General features: G+C 41.8%; 1 protein-coding gene across 6 annotated transcripts in view; it reads right to left on the bottom strand.

Annotated features, from left to right (window-relative positions):
* NBEA (neurobeachin) overlaps nucleotides 1-24058 on the bottom strand; it is an 848497-nt gene that overhangs the window by 281301 nt on the left and 543138 nt on the right. For all 6 annotated transcript variants that reach the window (XM_073341812.2, XM_073341823.2, XM_073341834.2 and 3 more), the window contains one exon: nucleotides 5547-5671. In XM_073341812.2, the coding sequence (XP_073197913.1) occupies nucleotides 5547-5671 (125 nt within the window). The remainder of the gene's footprint in view (nucleotides 1-5546; nucleotides 5672-24058) is intronic.

Raw genomic sequence — 24058 nt, 5'->3', positions numbered from 1 at the left:
AATAAACTGGGGTAAGAATGTATGACTGCATTCCCTTGTAATCTTCACAAAAATGAGATGTGCAACTGCATTTTACCATACCTATCATAGTGAGAAAAGAACAAAACAAGCAACTTGGCATAGTGTATAGGATATTGGTATATTTACAAAAGATACTTGTTAAAATCTTTCTAATTTTACACTCAGCTGTGCAAATTACTTTAACAGCCTACAAACACTTTTGCCTTCATGTATAGTATTCACAGATTTCAGAGTAACAGCCGTGTTAGTCTGTATTCGCAAAAAGAAAAGGAGTACTTGTGGCACCTTAGAGACTAACCAATTTATTTGAGCATAAGCTTTCGTGAGCTACAGCTCACTTCATCGGATGCATACTGTGGAAAGTGTAGACTATCTTTTTATACACACAAACCATGAAAAAATGGGTGTTTACCACTACAAAAGGTTCTCTCTCCCCCCACCCCACTCTCCTGCTGGTAATAGCTTATTTAAAGTGATCACTCTCCTTACAATGTGTATGATAATCAAGGTGGGCCATTTCCAGCTCAAATCCAGGGTTTAACAAGAACGTCTGGGGGTGGGGGGAGGAAAAAACAAGGGGAAATAGGTTACCTTGCATAATGACTTAGCCACTCCCAGTCTCTATTCAAGCTTAAATTAACTGTATCCAATTTGCAAATGAATTCCAATTCAACAGTCTCTCGCTGGAGTCTGGTTTTGAAGTTTTTTTGTTGTAATATCGCAACTTTCACATCTGTAATCGCATGACCAGAGAGACTGAAGTGTTCTCCGACTGGTTTATGAATGTTATAATTCTTGACATCTGATTTGTGTCCATTTATTCTTTTACGTAGAGACTGTCCAGTTTGACCAATGTACATGGCAGAGGGGCATTGCTGGCACATGATGGCATATATCACATTGGCCAGGTGCAGGTGAACGAGCCTCTGATAGTGTGGCTGATGTTATTAGGCCCTGTGATGGTGTCCCCTGAATAGATATGTGGGCACAGTTGGCAACGGGCTTTGTTGCAAGGATAGGTTCCTGGGTTAGCGGTTCTGTTGTGTGGTATGTGGTTGCTGGTGAGTATTTGCTTCAGGTTGGGGGGCTGTCTGTAGGCAAGGACTGGCCTGTCTCCCAAGATTTGTGAGAGTGTTGGGTCATCCTTCAGGATAGGTTGTAGATCCTTAATAATGCATTGGAGGGGTTTTAGTTGGGGGCTGAAGGTGATGGCTAGTGGCGTTCTGTTATTTTCTTTGTTAGGCCTGTCCTTTAGTAGGCCACTTCTGGGAACTCTTCTGGCTCTATCAATCTGTTTCTTCACTTCCGCAGGTGGGTACTGTAGTTGTAAGAATGCTTGATAGAGATCTTGTAGGTGTTTGTCTGAGGGGTTGGAGCAAATGCGGTTGGCTGTAGACAATGGATCGTGTGGTGTGGTCAGGGTGAAAGCTGGAGGCAGGTAGGTAGGATGGAAAAGACCTAACAGATCATCACCCTACTGTTGCAGGCACAACTGTGAAACAGAGCACTACTTAAAGGGTAGTTAAAATACATCCATGGGGATTTGTTTTAAACTTTACATTGCTTCAATTTATTGAAGTGTTTTTACTTATTAGTAACTTCAATCTTTTACAATAGTTTGTACCAAACATGGAAACCTCAATATGTATAAACTGGTCGACAATGAGCCTATAGTTAAATACTAGCTGTATTGATAACACTTATAGGAGACTTCTTAGAATGTAATCATAATACACCTAGATAGGTGGGTGAACATTAACAAAACGGATATTTCCTATAGAAAGTAGCCATCTCCACGGTCAGAATAAGCTTTACACCCCCCACCCCCGTTTTAGTTCTTTAAGGAGGAAACAAACATTTTGATATTGCTTCTCTGGAACAGGTGTACAGACCGTAGCCATATTTGCCATTCCCAAGACTTTTCTATTCCTTTATGACTGCAAGCGTCATATTATTACAGTATCCATGCATCCACCATCAACACTGATTTAATTCTAGATTAGTTGTAGAGCAGTCTTTTACTCATCAAGGTCATATCTTGATGGCTACACAAGCTCAAATAAATCAGGTGTTAAGCAGGCACATCTCCAAGGAACACAGAAACTCTCATCTGCAATCCTCAGCATATCTTATTATTTATTGCCAAAGAAATGACTGATTAATTTTGTCATCTTTGCTCTGTGTTTTTTTGCTTGGCTGAAGATGCCTGCTCTCTTTTGCAATGCCTGATCAGACCTATTTAAGTTGATGCCTTTGATCGTAAACACAGAGGAGCTTGCTGACTTAGGCTTCGACTAAACATTCCTCCACTGCCATATTTATGTACAAAACCTTGTCTGATAACTGACAGTCAATGTAGATAACAAAAACTTATAAGATGTTTTCCACTATTATACTCATACCAAAAATAGCATTTCTTGTACTAGTGATCAGTCTAGATTTAAGGTTGCTATTGAAGTAACATTTAAAAAAAAACCTTTTTTTTTATCAATAGTTCATTTTCCACAAATAAAATATTTGAGGTCAGGGAATAACCTGTTAGTTGGAAACTGCATGTTATGATTCTTGTGTACCGTGACATTATATTGCATTTTTGACATTAACAGCATTTTACTATGAAACTATTCCAACATAAAATTATCAAAACAAAATGAACAAAAAATGCAATGAAAGTAAAATACCATGGAAAAAAATTCTATGCCTCTAGGTCTTTATTAATCACATTCCAACACCAGAGGCTGAAAGTACATCAAACTGCACCAAATCCTTTTCACATGACAACCTCATAAATTATTCAACTCATTAGTATCACCAAGAGGCATAAAAATAACATCAGTGTTAAGGATGTTTTCTCACAGAGAAAGGTCAACTAAAAGTTTCAATATTAAAATCCATATGCACAAGCCTCTGAAAAGTAAGTACATCAAGGTGGAATCTATGGGTTTTAACTTCAATGCATGCTGTTTAAAATTCCTCCAGAATGCTATACCATGCTTTTAATTTATTTATGGGAAAGCTGCATATCAGACACATTTATTATACGACTGCCAACAAGATAACTTCCATCTACTGTCATTTGAAACACAACCAATGAGAGTTTGACTTGCACCACCCTAGCAATACTTCAGCTTTGAAGGTAAATGTGTATAACTATATGGGGTTCCCTTTTGTATGCTGAAATGTAACAGAAGTGGCACATTAAGTTGTGGTGTGGAAGGGGAAATAAGAGGACATCATTTGCATTATAAGGGCATGAAACAAAGTCCACTTAAGTAAATGGCAAAACTTCCATTAACTTAAAAAATGGTGCTGAATCAGGCCTTAAGAGGCCAATGTTAGGGATTATAAACCAGTTTCCTTCTTGCTTTCAGGCTGGTTTGAAATCAGAACATTTACATATTTAAATATTAACAGCCTCCTCAAAATTGAAATTCTGTATTAAAGTAGAATAGAGACTAGGGCTAAAATTAGTATTTGTTTCTGAAAAGGAATACAGTAATTTTTACAGCAGTTCAAACTAAAGATTTGACATCTGCCTTTGACAGTGGCTCTATACTGGATGCCTCAAAGGAAGGTGGGGGAAAATAAACACACCACTGTGTCAAATGTGCAATACCATATGCCATAAGGGAAAATTAGTTCTTGACCCCAGCTATTGATCATCTTATGGCCTGAAGCATTACAATTGACAGCCTTTATATTTTAATAAATAATATACTAGCTAGTATAATTGTACATGCTGATATTCATTTAAATATCTAATGTTTTCTGAAGCTTACTACAAGCTATTTGTCTCAATAATATCCTGAAGTGGTGAGTTCCACAGATTAACTCTACAGCATGAATTATATCTAACAGTCAAAACTTCCAGTGACTTCACTGAAAGCTCTGGCTACAAATGGACTGCATGATTTAGCTCATATTTGCATAAAATGATTTTCCTTACATCAATTTTCACTATGTGGCTTTTAAACTTATTTAAGAATAATGTTGGCTCAAGTTTGTTTACCCCTAAATATAGTGAAAATTAATACTGGGACTACTTTATTTTCAATTATAAATATAATTTAAAAAGGTAGATAGGAACCTTTCCTGAAAAAAAATGCCTTTGTGGATGTCTACAGAACTGCACAAGACCTAGGTCTGAAAAATGTATCTCCTTCTCGACTCTTGCACCAAGCCTGCTGGCCAGAGGTGCAACGCCATGCTCCAGGTGTCCCTAAAACTCTAACTGCCAGAAACGGGGACTGGATGACTGGGGATGGATCATTCGATAATTGCCTTGTTCTGTTCATTCCCTCTAAGCATCTGGCATTGACCACTGTCAGAAGACAAGATACTGGGCTAGAAGAATCACTGGCCACTCTTATGTTCTTATAAACCCCTGAAACTAACTCTCTGGTGTCACAGGTGAGTCTTGTAACCATGTCCCAGTAAAAGACCATCCCCAAAAGCCTATCATCCCTCCAGGTGTTTGGAGTTCCTTTGTCCAACAGAGCAGTGGTTCTCAACCACGGGTCTGAGGCACGTGGGGGGCTACAAGCATGCTTCAGGGGGTCTGGCAAGCAGGGCCAGCATTAGACTCGCTGGAGCCGAGGGTAGAAATCTGAAGCCCCACCCGGAGTTGAAGCTGAAACCTGAGCAACGTAGCTTCATGGGGGGGCCCCTGTAGCATGGGGCTCCAGTCAACGGCCCTGCTTGCTACCCCCTAACGCCAGCCCTGTCTTTTACAGGCAGATAACCAGTTGTTATGGCACAGGTGGACCATGGAGTTTTTATAGCATGTCAGGTGGGCCTCAAAAAGACAAAGGTTGAGAACCCCGAGATAAAGTGCTGGGCTCATGACTGCCCTAAAGCACTGAGCAAAACTGCTAAGCAGCTTTGTTTAAACAAGGATTTATTGACGTATTTCACGATTTTCAGATAAACATTACTCCTGGTTTAGATTATGTATGCCAAGTTAATGCTTTCAATATTTTTATAGACAAATTATAAACCTCATTGAAAAGAGGTCTTAGTGTTGTGCTATATCATCTCACTGGCCTAAGAGTCATACTCTGCCAAGCAGGAGAGTCAGGTTTGATTCCTTATACCAGTCTGAATCCTAGGGCCAATGGAGTCTGGGAATGCTCGAAAGGCAGTGGAAGAGCTAATAAGGGGTACCAGGGCATAAGGGGGGTGGCCTTTATGTATATGTGCAACACTTTTTCAAGCCAATAGGTATAATTGAAGGTGGCACTGCCAATGGCTCATCACCCCCTGAGCTCTGCCGTTACTCTAAACCCTGGTTCTGCTACTGCTGAAAGAAATACTGCTAAGCCTTGGGGAACTAGGAAGAGTGAGTGTTTCACAGCATCCAAGAGAAATTCCTCTGGCCCAACAAGAAATGAGGCTGAAAGAATTCCTGTTCCAGCTTCCTAAAACTACGATGTGAGAAAAAAAATGACAAACCTCAGCACTCTAATATGGACATAGAAGACAACAAAATAGCCCCATTATTAAAAAGGGGGTGAGTTAGTACTGACCATATTCCACAGCAGCTTTGAGGAGGGCATCAGAATGAGTGGATCCGAAAGCATTGCGAACAAATCGCCTTCGCCGGCGCAGATCATCCTCCCAATAATCCAAGCGCCAGAAGTCATGCAGTTGGCTACAAAATAGAGAACACGTCAGTACCTACTAGAACTTGCACTGTATTTACATATAGCATACACATATCATTACAATACTGCTTCTATATTTCAGTGGCATTAAGGAAAATGTTCCAGCAAAAATATATATTACAAAAATGTGCAATATTCTAACATTTTTACTAGTATTTCAGCATTAAAGAGCTCAGCCCTGTCTGTCTCAAAATGCTCTGTCTACTGCTAAAAACATTAATCACAGTGAGCCCATTAACAAATGCAGCATCAAATTACAAGTATTAATGGCACAGCTTGATTTCTTTTACAGTGTTTTTAACAAGGTTAGTAAATCACAGAATGGATCTCAGTGCAAATAGTTTGCAATTTAATGACTTTGGTCCCTTAGCAGACTGAACTTAGAAGTATAAAATATTGCCCACTTGAATTTTGTGGAACTATGATTAAACTAATGTGCTGAAATATTCATTGAAATAATTCCCCACTGCCCCCAGCAACCTGAGAAAATTGCAATTTTATTCATTATTAATAACACTGAATTAGAGCTGCAAAAAATTTCACCATGTGGTAATTGTCTTGGCAAATTATTATTCCAACACTAACAGAGTCCTTGGATGATTTTATAGCTTCCAGCTAATACAAGCCATTAACAACCATGACCATCTTCATGTTACGTTGCCTTTTTGCATTCAGAACCAATATTAAAGTTCCACAGATTGAGACAGAAACCATTGTTAATCTATATCCAACTGAAAATGCAAATTCATGTCATTATTTGGTGTTTAATTTAACTTCATTACTAAATATGGGACTGGATGGCTGTTTAGTAAACATCCAAACAAAATTAGTACTAAGATCGTGGTGGAATATTTCATCTACCTGTCCAATATTTTAAGTACATTGTAGGATACTCTACACAAGACTGTGCTTTAAATGTCTGCCTGCCTTCATTATGAGGAGTAGTTGTACTGTCAGCCACTCCTAGAGGCATCATGACCGTGTGCAAAGGTACAACAGACCCCTTCCACAACCTTCTAAAGGGAATTCACTACATGTTTGCCCATTCACTGACCCAGCTGTACTGGGTGGTGCAGTGGATCATATGTTAGCACCAGGAGTGCTACCCTGTAGTTGTTACTAGACTCACATGGCTTTTATGTGCCAAGATTGCAAGGACTACAGTGTGTCTGACCCCTGCTTAGGGGCTCAAAGGCTCATTGAGCAGAAATGAGGAGACAGGTACAATCTAGGTCTCTTTTTCTCTGTTTTGATACAAAATGACCTTTATTTAGATTTATGAAACAGCATCAAATCCACACACACATTTTATCATATTATCTTTGTTAATGACCAATTAAAAGATTTTTTTACTGTGTGGAGAGAAGGAAGAAAAATCTTTAATGAGTAACTATTAACAGATTAGCAAAATCCCTTTCTTGCTCCTATTTAAAAATATAAACATATTGGAACAGGAGCAGCAAAGGCCTTATTTTTTAAAAAACACATGGATTTTGTGGCTGTTCTTTGTGAAAAAAGGCCACTGATCTGAGAAGAATGACATAATATTGTACAGATAACAAATCCATACTAAAAAATTAGGAATATTTGACTTTTGAGATATATTTTGATTTCAAATCATGTTCCATGATGATAGAACATTAATCAGTTTGAACAAAGAAAAATACTGTATTCTCTTAACCAGCAATAAAGCAAAACAGCTTTCAAAGCAAGTGTTTTAACAAAGGGACAACAAAAAACAGGTAAGATTGTTACTGGAAAATACTCTGCTTAAGGGCCTCATAATAAAATAATTTAACATGAGCTTGAAACCTGAAATACAAAATCTTGCCTTAAAATCAAAATTTCAAAAACAAAACCCTCAAAAGAATCTCAGGTTTGGTTTTACCTTGTTTTTGATCACAGAAGTAAACAGCTTTTCACAGTATAACAAATTTTTTCTCCCTAGATTTTCCTTTTTCCTGTAAAGGTGCTACAATGTCACCAATCTCAAACTACAGCAACCCCCATCCTTCCAACAAGCAACCCTATGCCTTACAATCTCTGCTGATCTAGAACCAGTTCCACCACACCAAAGTACAATGGGACATGAGGATGCACACCACCTCAGAGGATTGAACCCCAATGATTAGGCCCCTAGCCATCAATATATGGCTGGCAAGGGTCAGGTAGGAATTTTGTTGCATCTTCATACAGGATGATGGATGATCCAGACAAGATTCCTACCTAATGCTTTCCACACAACTATTTGATTCAACAAACTAAGAAGCAGAAGACTCTTCATTGGAAGGATGAGAACATGACTTTAATGAGACTCCCAGCCCTTTGCCAACCCTTGGAGAGAGACTAAGTTCATAACCACATTGTTATTGCTTACATGGTACTGTGCAACATTAGCACTGGCTCACTCATCATGGTCTATAGTGTAATTAAATTAAAATTATTGCGTAATGAAAAATTATCTTGCATTTAACAGTGTACTTCACCCAGTGGGATCCAAAGCACTTTACAAACTATATTACCTGTAAATACTATTCCAACAAAGAGAGTATATTAAGAAAACTTTAAGGATGAATGGTGCATTCAAAAATTAGAAAATGCCAAAGTTAAGGTTGCACATGTGACCTCATCTCTGTCCCCTTGTGCATATGCCTTACAATATAGTTTAATTTTAACATGATCACACATTATTTCTCAAATACAATATAATTCTGCATAAATGTATTTACAGTCTTAAAGACACATTTAGCATCTTGCATTTGTTTTCATTCTCAAAACACATGGCATTTACATATTTAACTTCTATAAACATTATATAAAGAGGAATTATTTTTTCTACTCTTCTCTTATTCAACAGCCACTGAACTGCCTTTGCTCAGCTCATATTTTCTGGGGTGGTAGTGAAAATCACCTTCAAGCTGAGTCTAATTCGTAAAATTTCAGCCTAAAAGGTTAAAGTTGGGGAAAGTTATAAACAACTGAGAATTGGGATTATAAAAGAAACCTTAACTGTAGCAGTTACTGCGCTGCCCGTTGCTAATGACAACAATGTATTACCTATCACATGATAAAGGAGAAGTGGTGATGGGGGGAAGGAGGTGATATTAAGCTTCCTATTACCTCTGAGCAGGGGATATGCTATAGCTGGGGGGAGAGAAACTGACTAAAAATCTGAAATCCAACAGGGGTGGAATTACAAAGTTAACACATATGGAAATTGAACCAAGGAAGAGAAGAAATACTCTTGGGGAGCAGGCAGGAAACTACCACTCTGGCATTTTCTTTTTCAAACCTCTGTGAAACATAAGTGAGATAAAAAAAAAAAAAGTAACACAGAACCAGAAAAGCAAATCCTGCAAAAATAGCAGATTTTGGATCACTTAATACAACAAAGAGCTCAAGTTCTGGTGGAGTCTTGTGGGAGTTAATACTGTAAAAGTAACTAAGCTACTAATTATTGCCATCTGATGCAAGGATGTTGTCATGGCCTCACAGGCCAGAACATAGGTTGTGCTACAGTGCTGGGGCATTAAGCTGTTTGTGTAGAAGTTGGTAACTGACATGTAAACTAAGGGTTTCTGGATCTTAACCTGATATGCTCCCAACCTACTGTCAACTCTCTAAGCAAAATCTTCAATATGATAGAAACCCCTCCTTGCCTTATTGCTGGAGACAACAGAGGGATGAAAAACAGATGGGTTAACATACAGTAACTTCTGAATTGTTGAGTTTCATCACGGTAAAAATCATTAGGGCTTCTTATATATTATTGATATACTGGGGGGACTGTTCCCCCATATTCTATTTTGCCACATCTTTCTTGGGATCAGAGTAAAGATATAAAGAAAAAAAAAGCTATGAACATAATCCCTAACCTAATGCTCTCAGACTTATTTGCTCTAAAAGTCTGGCGCTAAAGAATGCATCATAATTAAAGTTGTCTAGCATCTGGATTCCATACTTGGATGTCACAGTGGTAGTCACCTTAGAAATACTTAAGATAGATAACACTGACCTATGAAAAATTTTCAGGAGTGAACAATCTTTAATGACTCTTAGTGGCCAATACTTCAGCTTAGCTCATCCAAAAGATTCAGCACCTCAAGCAGAACTGTTCTTCCCTAACACCATGCTAGGCACTGGTTCAATCCTGACAGAAGAAGAGTACCAGTGAATCATCAATAACCCTGCCTGCAACACCTGGATTTTTCCTAGAGGTTCTAATTATTGACCTGACTTGATTTCGCAGTGCCTGAAAAGATAGCTTGAGGTGGAATGCCAGCAGGCCTCGTCGTATCTACCCTGTATGGTGTATTGATATCCAACAAATTCTGAATTATATTTTATAGACAGAGCCAATATTTTCCATGTTCAGTAAGATGGCAAGACATATATACATTCCAGGGCTATGTAAGCATGTCTTGTATCTGTCCAAAGATATACAAATCTGTTACCGGCTGCTACTTCTTTCCTGTTTCTTATCTGTAGCATTCTTTCTTACCTGTAGTGATTTATCTTTTGCTGATTACTAGCAAGACTATCTCTACTTCCTAATTTATACTGAAACACAAAACAAACCCACAACTGACAATTAATATTTTACCTTTTTCAAAGTTTTAAAGATAACATATTTCTTGATAAGAGGCAGTGCTAGCCACCTGGGGTCCCTAAACAAGAATATTTTTGCCCTCCCCTCCTTACTCATACCTCACCGATGTCCTAAAGATACTAATTGCATTATTCCCACAAACCAAAAAACATACCAACACAACACATATTAATACACTCATTTAAAAGTCCATGTTAAATAAGATGAATGGTATTTTGGGCATAATACTAAATTGGGGTCCCCTTGAGCTGCTTGAGGCCCTAAACAATTGCTCAGTCTGCTTGTGCCTAGAGGCACCACTGTTCTTGACGTAATGGAAGAACTGACCATCTAAAAACAATGAAAATAAAAACATGATATATATATAAACTCATTAAATTAATTAAAGTTAAAACATGAGCTGGATTAGAGACTGGAATCATTCCATACCTTTAGAAATGAAGAATTATGTTTAAACTCCTGTACAATGTGCTTGAAAATGAGAGTATGTAACATTTTAAATTTAAGAACATGTTAGTAGGATTGCCTAATGTAATTCCTTACCAAATAAAAAATGAAAAAAAAAACGTATACATGACTCAAAGCTATGTTTACTTCTGTGAAATACTGGGAGCATAGAATCAAGTCACTTGGTTCATTTATTTTAGTGAAAAGCACAATATTTCAATAAGCCTACCTTTATTAATACTATTTAATTATTAATATTTTTTTGTTTCTAGATTATGTGCAATTTCTCAACCATCCCCCACTCCCCAATTTTACATCAGCTAAGTGACATTCAGCATCAGGTCCGTTTTAAAGAAAAACTGCATAGTTATGCATATATAATAGAAAAATGCATCATTGTGACAAAATATATACATTTGCTATTTAAATTCTTGTAGAACCAAGAGTTTATAGTCTCCAACAATGGAAACAATTTCTGGTAGTTTAGCACAGTATAGCAGAGGGAAAATTTTACATACTTCAGAAAGGAATAGATTTTTCACCCTCTAGTTGGGCAAACATCTTTTCAAAAGTTAACTCCATAACATATGACCTGGAAAAGTCTTCATAACAGATTTAACTGTAAAAGTATTTTTTTTTGGCAAACAACAAAATAATTTAACAATACGTATCTTTATTATCCTCTAATAGGAAATAAGGGACTGCAACAAAATGGTGATAATACAATGTTATCTATAAAAACATGAAAGGTTATCTATAACTACAGGACACCTGTAAAACATTTAATTTAGAATGGTTTGGTATATTTCATTTAAAAACCAGGAAATTATAAACCTCTATGAGCATGTTGCTCTGGAGTTCATGATAAATCACTGCATGGACTCCAGCAGGAGGCAAACCAACAGAGGTTTATTGAGGGCAGTCATCCCCTTTGGGGTGGAGGGGTGTCAGCAGCAGCAGTCTCATTTAGTCCACAAAAGGTCCTGAATATAACAGTGAAACATAATACCCCAGGTCAAAAAGGGAACAAAATAGTCTCCCAGGTAATAAAATAAATACAACAGTCCTGTGTCAGACCTACCTCCCCTCAGGCAGACTCTGGCATCTAGGCTAGGTCCTTGGCCCCAGTCAGGCCCTCCTTCAGAAAGTTAGCACAAGAGATCTGCTCTTTCTCCCAGCCTCCCCTCAATGGAGCTGGCCTAGCTCTCTTCTTTTAACCACCTCCTTCAAGCCGATAACTCTTGCAGGTGCAGTGAGGTGGGACTGATTGACCCCACAGCAGTTTATCAACCCTTTTCAGACCAGTGTAGCGTTTATACACTCCATCAAAGCCTAACTGAATTTTAGTTGTATAGCTTTTATAACACACTTTGGAATGATAGGAAATTTTAGCAAGATTCTGTTCTTGTGGCAAGTAGGGTTGCCAACTTTCTAAGAGCACAAAATCTAACATCCTTGCCCCACCCCCTGCTCTGCCCCTTCACCGAGGCCCCACCCTTGCCCCGCCCCTTCTAAAGCCTCACCCCTGCTCACTCCATCCCCTCTCCTGCTGTCGCTTGCTCTTCCCGATTCTCACTTACACACTCACTTTCACAGGGCAGGGGGTTGGGGTGTGGGAGGGGGCGAGGGTTCCAGCTGGGGGTGCAGGCTCCAGGGTGGGGCCAGAAATGAGGGGCTCAGGGTGTGGAATGGGGTTGGAGTGAGGGAGGGGGTGCGGGTTCTGGGCTGGATGTGCAGGCTCCAGGGTGGGGCCAGAAATTAGGGGTTCAGGAGGGGGCTTCAGGCTGGGGCAGGGGGCTGAGGTATAGGGGGAGGTGAGAGCTCCGGCTCGGGGTGTGGGCTCTGGGTTGTAGGAGGGGGCTCTGGGCTGGGGTAGGGGCATGGGAGAGGGTGCAGGCTCGAGGAGGGAGTTTGCATGTGGGAGGGGGCTCAGGACTGGGGGGTAGGGGTGCAGGCTCCGGGAGGGAGTTTGGGTGTGAGAGGGGGCTCAGGGCTGAGGCATGGGATTGGGGTGTAGGAGGGGGTGAAGGCTCCAGCTGGGGGTGCAGGCTCTGGGGTGGGGCCAGGTGGGGTTGGGATGCAGGAGGGAGCTCTGGGCTGGGGCGTTTGGAGTGTGGGAGGGGGTGTGGGTGCGGGAGGGGGCTCAGGGCTGAGGCAGGGGATTGGGGTATGGTTGGGGGTGTGAGGTGAGGGCTCTGGGAAAGGGCAGAGGGCTCGGGTGCAGGAGGGGGTGCAGGCTCTGGGAGGGGGCTCAGGGCTGGGGCAGGGGTGAGGGAGGGGTTGTGGACTTTGGATGGCACTGACCACAGGTGGCTCCCAGAAGCAGCCGGCATGTCCCTCGGCTCCTAGGTGGAGGAGTGACCAGGCAGCTCTGCGTGCTGCCTCTGCCCGCAGGCACTGCCCCTGCAGCTCCCACTGGCCGCGGTTCCCAGCAAGTGGGACCTACGGAGCTGGCACTTGGGGGAGGGGGGCAGCAGGCAGAGCCCCCTGGCCGTCCCTCCGCCTAGGGGCCACAGGGATGTGTTGCCGCTTGTGGCGAGCCATGTGGAGCCAGGTAGGGAGCTTGCCAGTCGTGCACCAACTGGACTTTTAACAGCCTGGTCAGCAGTGCTGACCGAAGCAACCAGACACCTGGCAACCCTAGTGGAAAGTGCATAATTTCTATTAACGTTATCCGTTGGTGTAAATGACATTGAGAAACAGACTTAAGCATACTGCATAGCCCTGAAATTGCACTTCAGTCCTGACCTGAACCCAAAGTTCCTATAGAACTACTGGCCCTCTCTCAATCAAAGATTTCTAAGCATTTCAAATTGAGTTGCACAGCTGTGCTGCATGCAGGAACTGCCACCATGATAAGGCAAAGTATAAAAATCTGGATAGATTAGATAGATAAGAGGGATGTCTAATGAAGAGTAGACTGAAAATGTGAAGGTTACTTACTTGTAACTGGAGTTCTTCAATATGACATCTGTACGGTCTTACTTTTTAGGGATGCACTAACCGTGCCACCTAGACCAACTCCCAGACTGCACTATTGGCACATCCAAAGATAACCAAGAGCAGGAATCAGTAGAGGCCACTTGATCACCACTATCTCATGTCACTTTTGATGAAAGCCACAATTCAAATTATGTTTTCCCATAGTCTTAATAGTTCCACAGTTTCAAAAATGTATCAGATTTTTTTTTAATGGAGAGAGATTTTTTGTGTCTCAGAAATGTAAAGCTAAAATGGGAAGTGTCCTACTTTAATACAGTTTATTCAAGGAATACAAATTTTATCTTTCGCTGCCAGTATCTTCCTTTATGCTTAAGTCCCCTGATATATACTTATTTCTCCTTTAAACAATTTTTCACCTTGTGGAAGTTCAGCACAGTGGGAGGGAAGGCAAATGTGGCTTTAAGCCACCTTTACACCCTTGAGATTCTGGGCTGTTCCAGAGAGTCAGTGTGGTCTTTAATGTACATTTATAGCAGCCTTCCAAGATCTGCCTACTCTCCACTTCAGAATCCCACGTGGTGCTCACTACTATAACCCTGCCTGCTCCTGCCATGTCCCCTGGGCCAAGGTTAGTGGGATGTGCAGCAGCCTAACATAGTGCCTATACTGTGAGAATTCTCCCATGGCTCCTTGTGTGCTGTTTATGGCCCTGATATGCCACTGAAACAGTATATAGACGATCGTATACAGAAATATATAGAGGGTGAAGCAGAATCCCTCCCACTTTGTGCAGGTCATATATGCATGCTGGATTCTTTGGGGAAGGAGTTGTGAAAACATTTCATACTCTGTTAAGCCTCCAGCACATCACTTTGGTTTGGAAAGAGAGCATTTTTTTTGTTTTTCCTTTAAAAAAATAAACTTTTAAATCTCTATTGTCATTTGTAAGAGTAAGGAGAGCAAGTCTCTATCCATCCTTCAGCCAATCAGCATGGTAGCTCTGTGACAGCAGCTTCACTGCTGTGAATTGTGCTCCGTTATGCTGCTGGTGAGCCTTCATGTTTGCATGGGATGCTCTCACTCGTAGTTTGCTACATGTCACCTATAGCTAGTGCAACTGGATGCCGATGAGCATGGAGGACAGTGTCAGTGCACAAATCCAAAGAGATCTCTGGGCAAGGGACTGGCTGCTAGATGGAACAGATTAGGTTTGGATATGTTGTATTAAGGAAGAGGAACAAGCCTGCAGGCCTGGGAGAAAGGAGAAGGGAAGTTGTTTTGGTAAAAGTGTGGGCCACTGCTTTAGAAGGAGGGGATCACAAAATCCTCTCTCTTTGTAAGACAGGGGTAACAGTACAGAAAAAATGGAGAATTGCTGAGCTGCAACAATTTTAAGAATCAATTATATTTTTCCATAATATAAACAAAGAAAGAAAAAGAAAAAAAAATCAGTCAATACTTGTGACAGTTTACATGATAAGAGCTTGTGTGAGATGAAAGGAAATTATATATTGGTGACATTTTCCAATAGAAGAATGAAGAAATCTTTTAATGTATTAGCAATGGCTGTTAATGAACATGAATTGGTCCCTTCTGCTTCCTAACAAAAATAATACTTTAAAGTATAAAAACTACAAGTTAACTCTCACACATTGCACTAGGTGTAATTTAATTTAGCTTTAATTTAATCAGTCAGAATATCTAAGAAGCAAATGAATTAGGTAAGAATGATACAGTAGGTGGTAGTTCAGAAATATAAATCAGTAGTTAATGTGATCATGTTAGAGGAAGTTATTTCTGACTGCTGCTTCATTGAGAAACAATGACTGCTGCTTATGCCAAGCTGGTGTGACATGTTACTCAAAATCACACACTATGTTGCAATGACTTAAAAAAATAAAGAATTATTGTACTTAGACAAAGACTAATATTTGCAGCATAAACTAACATGCCTAGGTTAGACAATTTATACAGGGAAAATGTTTTAGTCATAAAAATCACAAAAGCTGTGTTATGATTTTCCAAGTAAGATTCAGAGAATGTCAGAAATATGTTCTTGGAGACTAGAAACATCAATACAGAGAATAAAGACATTTATGACTCTGATATGACTCCCAATTCAATGCAAGTTTGAAAAGAATTCAGGGAAAATAATACCAAAGTAGATTAAGATCATCTTGGGCAAGCTTATAACAGGAACTGTTTGTGGTTTTATTAATTAAATAAGCACCAGGATATAATTACTGGTAAAGCACCAAGAGCATTATTGACATGGTACAGGACACAAAAGACAACCCAGCTCTATCAAAGAAGAGCTTAAAATTTAAACAGTCAAATGCTAAATACACTAGGAAAATGAGGGGAGGATTCAGTCTTTTTAAAAATTGTTATGAATATAATGGTTGAGTGACAGTATTTTTAATTAGGTGGGTTAGAGATAGGGAGCTTTGTGAAAGAGGCTGGGTGGAGGGATTCCAGGGAAGGTACATGGATGATGCAAGGAATGCTGGGTTAAAGGGTGGAGCTAGCTGAGAAGTGCTTAGAGTATCTGAGTGGTGAGTAAGTAGCTGGATGAGGTTCCATCAGGCATCAAAGAAGAGGGGGTGAAGAAGTATATGGGGAAGTTGGATGACTGGGGACTGTTGGGAAATGCCTTGGGCAGTGGCTGGTTACCGGTACCACCTAGGTGGGTGGGTGGGCTGCTGAGGTTGTGGGAGTTAGTGAATGGAAGTCTGTGACAGCCGGCTTGGATGGGTGGGTGGTGTATGGCGTTGGTGAGGTATGTACTGTCTCCCCACTTTACCTTCTTCCTGGTGTCACCATTGCTGTCTTACTGGATAAGTTATCTGTCTGCAAACTAACAATAGGAGCAGAGAGAGAGAGAGGAGGTAGAGTGCTCCCCATGTAAACTGAAGAGCGAGTATCACTGAGGCGTCTAATGGTAGGAACAAATACTGTGCAGAAAGCCCTGCGGGATGAGTTACATCCCTGTAGAATTGCAGGAAGGAATGATGGGGCTGCCGAATGAGTGAATGTCATGACAGATAAATGACACTTTGAACGCCCTGTGTAGGGCTGCCAAGATGTGAAAGAGGGAAGCAAAAGGAGACATAAGCAGGATTCACTGATGAAATGAGAGCAAAGATCTCACATTCAAAGACAGAGTCTTGAATGTGAGAATAAAAAGCTTAAATTTGAAACAAAGGACAAGAGAAAGTTAGTGGTTCAGTGAGGAGAGTGATATCTGTGTGGGGCCTCGCAGGGGACTATTGACATTCAATATTTTCTTTAATGACTTGGATAATGGAGTGGAGAGTATGCTTTTATAATTTGAAGATGACTTCAAGCTGGGAGGGGTTGCAAGCACTTTGGAGGACACGATTAGAATTCAAAACAACCATGACAAATTGGAAAACTGGTCTGAAATCAACAAGATAAAATTCAATAAAGACAAATGCAAGGGAAAAATCAAATGAATAACTACGAAATGGGGAATAATTGACTAGACAGCAGTACGTCTGAAAAAGATCTGGGGATTTTAGTGGATCACAAATTGAATATGAGCAACACTGTGATGCAGTTGCAAAACAGGCAAATATCACTTTGATTATCATATATAAGGCAAATATCACGATCAGGATATAAGACACAAGAGTTAACTGTTTTGCTCTATTCAGCTCTTGTGAGGCCTCAGCTGGAGTACTGTATCCAGCTTTGGGCACAACACTAAGAAGGTTACAGACAAATTGGACATAGTCCAGAGGAGAGTTATAAAAATTATTAAAGGTTTAGAAAACCTGACCTGTGAGGAAAAGTTTAAAAAATGGGGCATGTTTAGTGCTTGGCTACACTTGCAAGTTAGAGCCCATTAAAGCAGTCCCGGGCACTCTAACTCCCGATGTGTCCACACTGGCAAGGCACATAGAGCACCTGGACTCTGCAGCTGGAGCGCTCCTGGTAATCCACCTCCACAAGAAGCATAAAGCTTGCTGCACTCTGGCTGAAACGCCCCGGTGTCAGTGTGAACGAGGTGTTGCATTACTGCGCTGTGATTGACCTCCGGAAACGTTCCATAATCCCCTGAAGTCCAGTGGCCACTCTTGTCATTGTTTTGGAATCAGCTGCAGGAATGCAGATATGCCCTTTCAAAGCTCTGATTCTGACAGCCGACATGCTTATCTGCTCTGGGACAAAGCAACCATTACTGTGGAATGCTGCTTGCTGTGAGTGTGAGAGAGAGAGAGGGGCAGGGAGGAGGAGGGTCTGCTGCTGTCTGAACTTACGAGACAGCATGCTGCAACTCTCTTGGACCCCCCAAAACCCAACTCTCTCTCCCCCCACATACACACACAACACACTCCACACCACCCCCCAGATTTGAAAAGCATGTTGAAGCCACTTGCACGCTGGGATAGCTATCACAGTGCACTGCTCTTTGTGGCATTGCAAGCAAGAGCTGCTAATGTGGCCATGCTAGTGCATTTGCAGCTGACAGTGTAAACACATGGCAGCATTTTCCCTGCTATGCTCTCTGAAGGCTGGTTTAACTGAGACTAGGCAGTGATCCAGAGGACATAGTGAGGCGGTGTGGCCTCCCTCTGACCCAGAAGGGGAGGGATGACCACAGTTCCAGTATAGGTGGCATTAAAGGTCAGTTCTCTGGCTGAGGTCAGCTTGTAGTGACCCTGGGTGTTTGTGAGGGTTTTTGGTGACCAGCATCCAAATAAAGGACCATTGGAACTTTGTAACTGGTTTTACTCACCACTTGTAACTTTACCGGAAGGACAGTGTGCACTGTGATAATGACACAACCTGCATTATGTCAAAAAGAGCAGGCTACATATACTGTCCAATGTTAACAGCAATTGAGGAAAATGGAAGGAATTGGGTTGTAACCACTGTATTGTTTTTACTATGCCAAAGATTAAGAGTGAGATTCTCACCCTCTGCTCTGGCCCTTTATTGCCAGATAAAAGTCCTAGAACATCGTAAATGCATTCCCCCAATGCAAGCACTGCATTCCCCCAATGCAAGCACTGCAACTACTAGCAGCAAATAGCTCCAATGGCTGGGGGTGGGACACTAGCTCGGGAGGGCTCTGAGTTACCACTAAGAATTCTTTCCCAGGTGTCTGGCTGGTGGATCTTGCCCACATGCTGAGGTCTAACTGATCACCATATTTGGGGTTGAGAAGGAATCACAGAGACTGTGGGGGTTTTTTGGCCTCTCTCTGCAGCATGGAGTTTGGGTCACTTGCAGGTTTAAACTGCTGTAAATGGTGGTTTCTCTGTAACTTTAATAATGATTTGAGGACTTCAGTAACTCAGCCAGAGGTTAGGGGTCTAGTACAAGAGTGGGTGCATGAGGTTTTCTGGCCTGCAATGCACAGGAGGGCAGACTAAGTGATCATGATGGTCCCTTCTGACTTTAAAGTCTATGAGTTTGTGAGCAGACATCTATAAGACTATCTGTCATGGATCCTTGTGCATGGGGCATGCTTGGGACAGGAGGGGTGTGTCAGATGTAGGGTCACAGCACACATTTCTGCAGAGAGTCCAAGCACTGCTGCAACCCATACAGAAGCCTTGGGAGACATGTCCTCAGGGAAGTCAAAATTACAGAGGAGCTTTCTGCAGAGGAGCCCAAATTTGGAAGATACAAAGGTGGTCTAAAGCCGCTTTAGCCCCACCTCACCCTGGGCTGCAAGCTCTGTGCTGTGCCTGTAAGAAGCACAGCAGAGAATCTCACCTTGAGTATTTTGGGAAGAACAGGATATGGGAAATTATAAAGTGAATTGTTCAAACATTTGAAAAAAAAATCAGTTTCTCTCTTTTACACATTGTTTAATGCTGGGTTTTTTTCATTGCAGTAGTGCCCAATATGCTAGGTAAAATATGGTGTATGCAATAAGGGACTCAAAGGGCTGGGTGGCCTAGGGGTTAGCGCACCAGATTCTGGCCCCTTGCCTCTCTACTAGGGCAATAGAAATGCCTGTTCCTGACCTTAAACTGGGAATCTTCGGCTTTCCACCTGCATCTGGGCCTCAGCCCTTAACAGGGTATGGTAGGGAGAGCCTGGCCCTCCCTCTCTACTGGGTCTCAGCCGAGAGCCCTGTGGGAAGCAACACCAGCAGGGTCCTCTCTGCAACAAGTCTAAGTTCATTCTCTGGGCTACTTCCTACCAGTAGGTCCCTTCTGTTGCCTCTATAATCCAGTCAGTTGTTCAACAAGATCAGAGTCCAGAGGAGCAGGGCCCTGCCGGAACGGCTGGTTCTTAAAGGGGGTGGTGGTTAAAGAATGCACTGCCTGTGGGCCTTACAGCTCTGTAGTCCGCTTTCAGACTCAACCTTTGGCCTGGCTTCCTGCAGATGGATTCCTCTCCCCGGCAGTCTGCCCACCATGATTTGTCTGGCCTTCTGAGCTCCCTTTTAACCCATTCCTCCAGTGGGAGCATGCTCGGCAGGCCTGGGAAGGTGAGGCTACCTGGGCCCAGTATTGCATTTTAACCCCTCTGGGCCCAGTGTGGGGTTTATATACCCCATCACAGTATATACTCCATAAAGGCTGCATCCCGACAAGAAGTCAAAAGTCAAATTGACAAAGAGTAAGAGAAAGGGATACTACATGCTTGCAGACTGGTTAGGGTGATGACTAAAATTGTTTGTTCCTCCTTTTATTTATTCATGTATTTATTTTTAAACAAACAGATTTATCTAATTTTATTTTTGCCCATGCGGAAACATGAAGATGAGAACTTCTGAACTGTGGTTATCCATGTATATCTTGTAGGTCTTCCTAAGCTGGATTACATAATCAAATAACTAGTTTCTGCTCATCAACCATTGAGGCCAAAACAAAATTGAAGGTATTTACCAAGCACTGAGGGGTTTAAGCATGTTGCATCAAGTCCTAAATCCCAAGGGTCCGAAGAACAAATTGTTAATAAATATACTCAAGAAAACAAAGGAGTACAATCAGAAGACCCAGACTGTCTATATTTCCAGACAGAAATATTTCTCAAATCTAAGACTCTCACTCCAGAATGTCTGCCCTGTTGTTAATGGGTAAATATCTGAAACAAGATTACTTATTCCAAGTGGTTCACTTACACAAAGAAATGGTGACTTTAATGAAAGAAAACTGACCATTCATAGATACCAAAAGATAGTACAACAGGAGGGTAAAGGCCACATCTCAATTTGAATGCTAACAACAAATTAGCAAAAGTGCACCTGATGAAGCATTGGTCACAGACAATATTTAAAGATCCTACATAGTACAATTAGAGCTAAATACTATTATTATTAAAGTTATTAGTAATATATTGATCGTAGTTAAGTGGGAAGGGTACTTAATATTAATGAAGATATGGTAGACTCAGGAAAGACTGATTTAAATCAAAGTGATTTAAATCACTTTTAAAACATGATTTTAATCAGGAAGCAGGAAACCTAAATCATTTTAATTGTATTTTGTATATGTACTTTTTAGTTACTTTACCAACCAATATCTTTTTGTTAGGAATCATTAAAACATGCTTTGCAATTAAATACAGCTTTCACACTAAATTGGGTGCTCCCCCCCCCCCGGCAAACCAGGAGAATACACTATATATACACATTTATTTAAGCTATATATATAGTGATTTCCTGTGGGCAAGACAGGGAAGGCAAGAGTTGAATGGTCTTGAGCCAATCAATGACCTTTGAATCAGCCACGTTCTGCTTGAGAGTCCAACATGAGAAGAGCAACCTCCAGCTTTTGTGCAGCATCCTCTACAGCACCAGAGATGCACAGTGGGCGGTCCTGGTGTCCCAGGCATGGTTGGTCTTGGTGAAATAAACCATGGCACACCTGAACTTGTTAAGCTGATTCCAGAGGTGTCATGGGAGCTCAAAGACAGGTAGCCATTCATCTGATCTGATAATGAGGTAGGAGTTCCTGGTGGCATCAGAAGCTCTCTCCTATTTTGTCTGTCATGGTGAGATGATGATGCTATGAGCTGCTTAGGAGTCAAAATGGATCTTTCTTTGTTTGCACAGATCCCCAATAATGTCAGAAGGTGGAGTAAGAATCTGGCACTGATGGGATCTCCTAGCTTGATCTGCCTGTTAATAGCCATTTGTCCAGGTAAGGGAAGACAGCATAGTGGCTGCATCTCATCTGGGCCACCACTGAGACCTAGGTGCTGTCGCCAGCCCCAGACAGGAAGTACTCTGAAATGGCAGTGCTTGTCATACCTCAAATCTAAGAAACCTTTTGAATATCCACATGAAAATAAGCACCTTTCATGTTGAGAGCTGCAAATCATATGTTCTCCTTCAGGGAGGGAATTATTGGTGCCTAGGTCACCAGAGAATGGAAGGCTGTATTTAGACTCCTAAGAGAACATAGAGACTTGTCAGTCTGCTCACTGACGATATTAGACTCATTAAAGGGCAAGTCCTCGATGGTATTCTGGGCCTCCCTAGGGAACCCCAAAGAGTGAAGCTACCATTCATGCCTCATGGCTCTGGCTCTAAACACAGTGTGCATTCACTGCTGCCTGGAGTGATATCATAGCTGCCAGCCTGCTTTCACTGATGAGGACTTGGAACTAAGCCCTGTTTCCATGGGAAGTTTGTCTCTGAAGTCCACAGATTTGGAATAAATTGTGAAATTGTACTGTGCTAACAATGCCTGATGGGTACCAATTCTGAATCGGAGGATGGCTGATGAAAACACTTTCCTCCCAAGATGATCAAAGCCTTTTACTCCCTTGTCCCTTGATGTTGTCTTGGGGTGCTGCATTCCTGTCCCTGTCTGTAGCCATTAAGGAGCTGGGCATTGGGTGGGTAAATAGGAACTCTGTCCCTTTGACTGGTACAAAATAGCATTTTTCAGCCCTTTTAGAGAAGAGGCACAGGAGGCAAGAATATACCATAGTCGTGGTGGTTCCAAAATGGCTTCGTTCATTGGGAGGGCCACAGGGTTGCAAGAAGGCCAAGAGACACTATTGAGTATCTTGGACTTCTTCCAGAGGGATCTGGAGCTCAGCTACCCCCCACCCTTTGCAAAAGCTTCTGTTGCTGCCTGTGGTCATCAGGTGGTGAAGGGGATGATGGAACAATTGCCTCATCAGGTGAGGAGGAGGATGTACTCGTCAGAACTGTCAGGACCAGTTGGTCCAGCTCAACTTCCTCTGTAGACTCTGATACAGCTGGTTGGTATTGGTTGGAAGAAGAGGGCAGTGTGATTCCTGCACAGATGTAGGGCTTCTAGTATACTGATTCCATGGAGCTCAGTAGGAAGGATCAACCAGCCAGAGGACATAGGATACCAGTGGTCTACGAGGCAGTCATAGCCAGGAGGAGGGCAGCTTCCTATGGGATCTGTCTGGGCTTGTCTCCCTCAGGGGGAAAGTCTTGTCTGGAACATTGGATTTGTCTGATGAGAAGGTAGATTCCCACTGTTCTGCTGGTGGAAGAATGTTCCGACTTGTGGATGTGGTAAGAGATGATCCTCTTCTCTTTAAGGTAGTTTCTTCTGTTGTTGAAATTTCTCTGAGAAGGACCAGGCCCAACAGGAGAGGAGATTGTGGATAGGGTAAGGTGTAAACATCCTCCTGTGAGGTACAGGTTTCAGTCCTTCCTGGAGTTGAGGAATCCCAGGGGTGGGGACCAACAGAACTGGTGCGTCCAGTGACCTGGTATTCAGAGGATCCAACCCAGAATGTGCTGAAACTGTCAAATGGGGGTCCAATGTGGAACCCCAGTGGAACTAGCTGGTGCCAGTCATTCAGCCTGTGAGATAGAGATTGAGTTGGTACAGTCAGATCCTTTTTACTTTGCACCTTCCCTTCTTGGACCAAAGATTTATACGGACCTAATTCCTTATGGTTCACGTATGGAGGATTCATCTGACTTGGACCAAGAAGGGAAGGGATCTTTTTTCTTAGAGGCAGATCTGGATGGGGATCTCTCCCTATGCCTATTATCACGTCTCCTACTTTCATTAGAGGGTTTCTTAGATTAACTGTTTTGGTATCTACTCTGGAACTCATGCTCAGAGGGATGTTTCTCAAAGTCTGAGGTTGTGCTACGTGGGGAGGGAATGTCTCCCCAGTCTGGAGCTTACTGGAATCTCATAGCATTTGCCGTGAGATGTTTTCATAAATGGAGCTTTCATCCCTCACAGGTTCGGGGAGGGAAGAAGCAGCAGATGCTGCACTTGGTGGCAATGTAAGCCTCCGCAAGACAGTAAAGGCAGCACAGGTATTAGTTACTGACTGAGAAAGAAAGGGGGCAGGAGATACACATTTTAAATTGCCATACTCTGGGCATAATCCTTCTCCCTGGGGAGATGCTTCCCATTTTCGAGAGGAACTAGACAAACTA

This window comes from Lepidochelys kempii, chromosome 1, assembly GCF_965140285.1.
Source record: "Lepidochelys kempii isolate rLepKem1 chromosome 1, rLepKem1.hap1, whole genome shotgun sequence".
Classification (NCBI taxonomy): domain Eukaryota; kingdom Metazoa; phylum Chordata; order Testudines; family Cheloniidae; genus Lepidochelys; species Lepidochelys kempii.
The sequence above is the reverse complement of the archived record's forward strand: the minus strand, read 5'-3'. Positions and strand labels throughout refer to the sequence as shown.